The sequence below is a fragment of the Channa argus genome, chromosome 13 (assembly GCF_033026475.1).
Source record: "Channa argus isolate prfri chromosome 13, Channa argus male v1.0, whole genome shotgun sequence".
Classification (NCBI taxonomy): domain Eukaryota; kingdom Metazoa; phylum Chordata; class Actinopteri; order Anabantiformes; family Channidae; genus Channa; species Channa argus.
This window is the reverse complement of record NC_090209.1, coordinates 23,052,546-23,061,090: the sequence shown is the minus strand read 5'-3', so window position 1 is coordinate 23,061,090 and position 8,545 is coordinate 23,052,546. Positions and strand designations below refer to the sequence as shown.

Below are 8,545 nucleotides of genomic sequence, written 5' to 3'. Positions count from 1 at the left end.
TTTCTGTCTACTTGCTTTGTTATATGAAGTAAATTATAGTCACCTTGCTAATCTAATTTCTAGTGACCTTTTGATCTATATTTAATTCAATTAACCAGGGTACAGTGGGACTCTGTACCCAGAGTCACTGTAGTTACTGTTCATACTTCTTGGTAGAGCTTAGTTCAAAGACAAAATTAAACTATTCTAAATTACTTAAGTTATCAATAACCTGGAACCAATCCAAGTTATTTACATAAATGGCCCCAAACCCCCCCCCCCAAAAAGGAAGCAAAATTACTGAAAAACCGACATGGTATCTACAAATGAGATTTGTATCTATCACAGAAAGTGAAACTTTCAGAAACAAAATGTTAACATAACACAGCCGAGAATAGACACACAACCGCTAGAAACTACAACCAAATGCCCCCAGAAAGACACAACAGGATTAATAATAGAAGCGCGACCAAAGCAAACACAAAAAGCCTAGAAACAACCCGACATCTTCTCCCGTTTACTGTCCTTCGTCTGAACACAGCACTCGGACCCGTGTGCGGTAAAAACAAGCGCTTCGAGACCTTTTATCCAATGTGGTCTCGGTCCCCAAACGAAATCTAAAGCGGCTCGTTCTTGGTAAGAACGTGTCCTGCTCCGGTCGCCGTCTTCACGATGTGTGTAGTTTTTTTTTACGTTTTTACGAAGTGCATACGCCATCGTTTTGCTTTTATTGCAAAACATAACAATATGATTACGAACAAATGCCAATTGTGCAGTTATTCCATCCGTTTCCATCCCCGGATCCGTTTGACCAATGAGCTGACAAGACGGCTCTCACGTGGTTTCAAACTGTATGAAAGTGAAACTGTCACTGAAACGGTCCGTAACGAAATGTTAACATAACACAGCCGAGATTAGACACACTCACGCTGCGCTGGCTAAAAGAACAACAAAAGAACATAGAAAGTGAAACTGTCCGGAACAAAATGTAAACATAACACAACCGAGAAAAGACACAGAACCGTTACAACCAAATGCCCCCAAAAAGATAAAAATTTATTAATAATAAAAGCGCGACCAAAGCAAACACAAAACGCCTACAAACAACCCGACATCTACTCCCGTTGACTGTGAACACAGCACTCGGACCCGTGTGCGGTAAAAACAAGCGCTTCGAGACCTTTTATCCAATGTGGTCTCGGTCCGGCCCCAAACGAACTCTAAAGCGGTTCGTTCGTGGTAAGAACGTGTCCTGCTCCGTTCGCCCTCTTCACGAGGTGTTAAAATGGTTGTAGTTTCACAGTAATTTTTGACTCGGGGGAATATTCACCTGAACGGCACAGGATCAAACAGACTGTGTTTACATTCGCGTTTCCGCCCCGGATCCGTTTGACCAATGAGTGACTGTCAAGCTGACAAGTCGCGCTTCTAATATTAACCCTGTTGTGTTTTTTTGGGACATTTGGTTGTAGTTTCTAGCGGTTGTGTGTCTATTCTCGGCTGTGTTATGTTTCCATTTTGTTTCTGATTTGTAGATACCTTGTCGGTTTTTCGGTAATTTTGTTTCCTTTGTTAGGGTTTTGGGCCATTTATGTGAATAACTTGGATTGGTAATACTGCACACGCTCTGAATATTACACGTCTTAATTCATATTGCTTATGTATGGTGTAACCCACCCACTATCCAAGGTTTAAAAAAAAGACAACACACACTCAGTAGTTCTTCCAACATGGACTGTATTAGGTGGAATGTCATTTTGAACTTTACATTGGCATTCTAAGACATACAAATAGACAATTAACATGGATGCCCTCTTTTATTCTCTGAAAATGCACCAGAGACTGAACTTTTTTGGAAAACATCCCCTTGCTCTGTTTGCAGTTTTTCATCTCCAAAAAAAAAGAAAAAGGAAAAAACAACAAATACACATCAATGCAAAGGTGGAGTTTAAGGCCATTTGAAGGGGCACGGTTATGCTTTTTTTAAAACACCAAATATAAATAATATTTAAATAATAATGTTTAAAAGCCATCAGTTATGCTTCTCTTAGAAATATGTTATTAGGTTAATGTACTATTCTAATCAGTTTAAATTACAAGCATATATGTATGTATATATATGTAAATATATATACAGACTCCCGTTTACTGTCCTTCGTCTGAACACAGCACTCGGACCCGTGTGCGGTAAAAACAAGCGCTTCGATACCTTTTATCCAATGTGGTCTCGGTCCCCAAACGAAATCTAAAGCGGTTCGTTCGTGTTAAGAACGTGTCCTGCTCCGGTCGCCGTCTTCACGAGGTGTTAAGATGGTTGTAGATTTCGTTTACGTTGTCATGAAGTGCATACGCCATCTGCTACAACGTGTTGCTTTTATTGCAAAAGATAAAAATATGATTACGAACAAATGCCAATTGTGCAGTTATTCAAAGTTTCACAGTAATTTTTGACTCGGGAGAATATTCACCTGAACGGCACAGGATCAAACAGACTGTGTTTACATTCGCGTTTCCGCCCCGGATCCATTTGACCAATGAGTGACTGTCAAGCTGACAAGTCGAGCTGACCAGTCGCGCTTCTAATATTAACCCTGTTGTGTTTTTTTGGGACATTTGGTTGTAGTTTCTAGCGGTTGTGTGTCTATTCTCGGCTGTGTTATGTTTCCATTTTGTTTCTGATTTGTAGATACCTTGTCGGTTTTTCGGTAATTTTGTTTCCTTTGTTAGGGTTTTGGGCCATTTATGTGAATAACTTGGATTGGTAATACTGCACACGCTCTGAATATTACACGTCTTAATTCATATTGCTTATGTATGGTGTAACCCACCCACTATCCAAGGTTTAAAAAAAAGACAACACACACTCAGTAGTTCTTCCAACATGGACTGTATTAGGTGGAATGTCATTTTGAACTTTACATTGGCATTCTAAGACATACAAATAGACAATTGACATGGATGCCCTCTTTTATTCTCTTATGACCAGCAAAAATGCACCAGAGACTGAACTTTATTGGAAAACATCCCCTTGCTCTGTTTGCAGTTTTTCATCTCCAAAAAAAAAAAAGAAGAAAAAAACAACAAATACACATCAATACAAAGGTGGAGTTTAAGGCCATTTGAAGGGGCACGGTTATGCTTTTTTTAAAACACCAAATATAAATAATATTTAAATAATAATGTTTAAAAGCCATCAGTTCTGCTTTTCTTAAATATGTTACTAGGCTAATGTACTATTCTAATCAGTTTAAATTACAAGCATATATATATACGTATATATATATGGTTGTGCCAATGCTTTCACACGTTATTCATTTGTGCCTCCTTCAGGAACATTTTGTCACACAAATGTGTCAGACAGACACACACAAACTCACACACACACAATGTGTAAAAAGAAGTTGTCTACATGAGGGTCCAGTTAGCAGAGAAAAGCCTGCGAGCAGCTTCCTGGTGGGAAATACACTAGAAAAATATAATATATACTGTACTGGAATGTATGAGAGCAGATCTTGGCTAATAAGATGCTCGGGTCACCAGCATTTAGAGCGGGATACTCATCAGTCATTGCATTTTATTTTATTTTTTTTTTTTGGTGCAACCTACCACTTTATAAAGAGAAATGTGGCTATAAATGTAAAGTGTGAAGATGAAAATGAGCACATTTTGACACTGATGAACAGCGAGGCTCTGAAGATGATGGCACAATGTTGTGATGGATGGTTGACATGCATATCCAGATGTTTTCACCCTCACGCTCTTCCTTTAATATGGTTAAATCAGTGGTTTAATGAGAAAATGGCACCTGCCCACACGAACAATGCGCTGCTCCAAACACACAAGGGCACGGTTGTTGTTGTTAGCTGGAGTCATTATTTGGATCAAGATCAAATTTAAAGCGGTTGGAGGGTTTGAATTACCCCCCTTCCTCAGCACACACACACCTTTTTTTCCCTCCCTTCTCAGTAAATTAATCGAGCTGCCAGTTGATGATGCATGAAACACCAGGCGACAAACACTACCCAGACTCCGAGACAGCAAATTAAAGATGGAGAGATGTTTAGAAACAAAGACAAGGTCTCATTCTTCCTGTCTCCTGTGGACTTTATCTGACTGGCAGGTGTGTACATTACAAGTGTGTGTTGTGTGTGTGTCTGTGAGAAGTAGCAGGTGGGCCAGCTGTGACTGACACACGTGACTAGGTGCAGTGACAGCCAGGGGACTGTAGAGGAAGAGGTGGAGCTGGATGGAGAGGGGAAGAGGAGGAGAGACGGATGGAGATTTGACAGATTTGAAATGTCTGGGGAGGACAGAGGAGAAGTGTGTGTGTTTGTGTGTGTTCAGGGGGGTTGGAATGAGGGAGTGTGAGATGAGATATGAAAGTTTGGGCATCTAGTGTTACGCTCCTACAGCTACTGACAGGTGGTGATTTGCTTAAGATAGCAAACACACACAATATGACATGTTTCTTGTCGGATTTAACTCAAATAGCTTCTGATGCAGAACTGCTGCTGCTGCTGCTGCTGCTGCATTCGTTTGCTACATAAATCTTCAAAAGGCAGTGATGTTTGCTCCGGTTAAGATCTGACTGATGTTTGATTACTGGATTAGCACATAATGGAGGAAAAAAGAAAAAGAAAAACCCGTTTTGCTTGTGAGTGCAGCACATTGTTGGGATTTTATAACAGAATTATCAGTGATCTCTCCCACCACTGTTCAGTTTAGTGACATGGATCAAAACTTTTGAATGAGTGAATAAATATAGAAAACAGCTACCGGCAAGCTTGAAATAGTTGGAACCATATATCCATATTTAATTTTTACTCTATAAACATAGTGACTCAGTGTGTATATGGATCACAACAGGAAAAAAAAAAAGAAATTTGTTATCCCAAAAAAATCCAGTATCCACTATATTCGAATTATTTTGTAATAGAAATATTTTTTACACCGATGACAGCAGTGAGATGAAGCTGAAAGCTTGGGAATAAATCTGAAGAGACAAAGAATTTACTATTTTTAAGTCAGCCAAACATGTCTTTATTAAACCTACTTGTAAACTTACATCATTAAGCATTGCTGAAACCATTATATCATGAATTGTTGTTTTTAATGCAGTTTTATACAGTAGATATACTTAGTTATTGATGCCTCATAGCATGTGTTTGTCTTAATATTGTTTATAGATGCTAAATTCGAAAGTGGGGATTAAAGTGTTGCCACGACGACAGCTTTACGTCCAAACATCAGAGCCTGTTTAGATTAGTTTTTTTTTGTTTGTTTTTTATGCTTGAGCTGTCTTTTAAGAGCAGTCTGAGTGCTGCTCTATCCGCTGGATCGTTGCTACAATATTGGCTGCATTCTTCAGCTACTGTGTAGTTCAACGTGATGCCCTGCTCATATGAACTGCAGTTACACAGATTCGGAGAAATTGCCACACACATACACACACAGCGGGTCCTAGCAGTCAGCCGACTGAGGGAATACAGACGGAATCAAACCGAGGCCAAGTATGACCATGCAGCAGAGATCAGGGGATTTTTTTTTTTTTAAACCCACCAGAAACCCTAAAACAAATGCACCGACAAACTGGCCAATGCAAGTTCCAGAGAAATTGCGGTTGGGTTGCTGTGAGCTGTAAAAGCTTTGTCAGAACTGTTGCTGGCATCTACCTTCATTGTTGGATTGAGGTGAAAGCCTAAGCCACACTGCACGGCTGTGAACGATCTCCTGATTACGCTTAAAGAGTTGTAAGTGTGGAAAAAGATTCTTCGAATCCTCTTTGTATCTTTGACTGTGTGACAAAGTTTTTCAGGGAATGTAGCTGCTGAAGCCCCTCGGCTAAGGTGGCCATGGCTGGCGCTTTGGAGAATTCAGGGTGCATGTACATGCGGTGGTTTGTCTGTATATGCGTGTGTTAATTCTGTTCATCTTATTAGCAATACCTGTTGCCATGGTAATTCTAAGTGCTAAGATAGCAGTTGTTCAATCGGGGATTAAGCTGGGATGGAACCCTCAAATCTGGTTGGTTATGTAAAGACCAAAATCCCAAATCACACAACATTTGTAAAATGTGAGAGAGGAAACTCTGCTGGATGTGATGATGTTTATTAAGCTTTCATTGAGTAAAACAGATGTGGGAAACAGAGTCTGTGTGTTTGTTCTGTCAGTTAAGAATTCACTAACTGAAATCACGTGCTGAATGACTACTGGCTCATACTAATCACATCATACAGATTAACATGGGAGAAAGAACTCAAACTCCAGTATATTAGTTAAAGGAATACATGTGGAGACAATTAGTTTTGAAAATAATGAGAGGTGAGACAGCAGTTGTGGTTAAAATGTTGCTACGGTGATCTGAACAGCTTGGAGACTCCTGAGTTAAACAGAGATGAAGCACTACACAACTCTCAAACCTGGGCTTCTCGAGCAAAAAACGGCAAACTGTTTGCAGTGTTTGAGAAGGGAGACTTGGCTGAATGCATCAATGTCTAATTTGATTGTGGTGCTGAAAATTTGGATAGCAGAGCAAGTTAGAAACGGTCCACTTTTGACGTTCCCACTTAACAATCATCATCTTAAGTGCATGGCTGTGTATAGAAGGTGGTTGGGGTTCCCCTCGCCTTGAGGCTAGTACAGAATAAAAAGGGGTAATTCTGTTTGCTTAGACAGCAACCTTTGTTTTTAGAACGAGGTCGAGTGGGCCTAAAATTTAGTGAAACAATTATGTATTTAGAGTGAAAATTGAGGCTGTGAGGACAAGCTAAAGACAAATGTTTATGACGACTTCAAATGTTTGTTAACTCTACGTGTGAGGTCCCCCACTCCAGAGCTGAAAATTCTACTCCATCGAGACAAATAAATGTACCCCCCCCCCCCCCCCCCCTTTTTTTTTTGTCCCCCTCTCCCTTTTTAACCAAGGTTAAAACAAAGCTGAATGGGTTGGACAATAAGAATGTAATTTAAAACTGAAATACATGTAACAAAGTTTCATAATTATTTACCTTTATGTGGAGTTTTAATCTGAAAGTATATGTGGGCAGTTATGAATTGAAAGATGCAACAGCTGTATGAATGTAAATTTTGAACATTGTTGTCCTTTTAATGGAGAAAATTTCAGCAGATTAATAAACTTCATAGAAAATAGGAAAGATAATGTTAAGAGAAGTAGACCGGCCTATGTCCTCACCGAAATGAAGCCGTGAATATGAATAAAAAATAAAAGAATAAAAAGTGTTCTGTTTTTCTTGCCTGAAAATAACAAAAAAGTGAGTCCTTAATGATGAGCATTAATGATGGAGCTACACAGCAGTCAGTGTGTGGAGTCATGGATGTTAAGTAGTTAGTCATCAAAGTGGGAATTGTTGTACAGAAGATTTTCAGGGGGCAAGAGCTATAGCCACCCCTCATTTTATCTCTCTCTGTATGGCACATATAAAGCTGTCTGTGACGATACAAAGTAACACACAGATTCTTTATATTGGACAGGTTTGGATTAACTGTGAACACTGGAAGACTGGGCTTCCAAGGGTGATAAACAAAAATTAGTTAAGACTAACATACATAACAAAAACAATAGAGGAAAAAGTGGAGAAAAAAGAAAAAGAAAAAAGCAAAAAAGGTTCAAGCGAGTGAACCTACTGTTTTTGTATAACCAAACATTTTTTAATGAATCAACGTGAACATGTAAATACTATCAACATCCCTCTCTTCCCGTGTCTTTCAATAGCATGTGACGATTCTAGACAATAAGATACTTGAGGGGAATTTAAAAAAAAAAAAAAAAAAAAAGTAAACATCATCAGCAGTTCTGGCGACACAAACAGGACCTTCATTTAAACTTCTGTGGTGTGAGGGTAGTGAAGGAGGCAGCAGAAAGGGTCATTGGGAGAAGAACCTTGCTCGTCTCTCCTCACAGGCGTTTCTGGGCAATAAGGGAGCCCACCACGACCCCGGTCACGAGGGTCATCCCCGCCAGCAGCCACTTCCTGAAACTCTCCTGAGACCTCCTGCTCTCTGCTGCTGCATCTTGCCCGAAGATTTCAGCAAAGTGCTCCTGGTGGGGGTAAAAGTGAAAGGAAACAGTTAGAAAACAGATGCCTTCAGAAACTATATATATATATATATATATATATATATATATATATATATATATATATATATATATATATATATATATATATATATATATATATAAATTTATTAATTAATTTAAAAAATAATAAATAAGTAAATATCACCCACATGCACACTTCTGATCCCCCCCCCAAAGTCTTAAAATAAAACATAACAAATAACAAAACAAAAAAACACAGGGAGGGGAGATTTAAAAAGTCAGGTAGATCCCCTTCTGCAGGCCAGCTGACACCTACACCTGGGTATAAATATGACTGTGAAAACCCAAACCTCACTTGTGGAAATTTCCATCTACCACAAAAATCATACAGGTAAGACACCATGGTGACACAGAAGCCATCTGCATCAATGCTGTACAGACTAACAACAAGCTCTCATTGATTGAAGAGAAAACCACATCATTGAAATCAGAGACAGAACACTGTCA

At 39.2% G+C, this 8,545-nt stretch overlaps 1 protein-coding gene across 1 annotated transcript in view; it reads right to left on the bottom strand.

The window, feature by feature from the left end:
* Positions 1-3,551: 3,551 nt before the first annotated feature.
* Positions 3,552-8,545, bottom strand: part of bcl2l1 (BCL2 like 1) — a 28,101-nt gene continuing 23,107 nt past the window's right edge. The window contains exon 3 of the mRNA XM_067528011.1: positions 3,552-8,038. Within this exon, the coding sequence (XP_067384112.1) occupies positions 7,895-8,038 (144 nt within the window). The 3' untranslated portion in view covers positions 3,552-7,894. The remainder of the gene's footprint in view (positions 8,039-8,545) is intronic.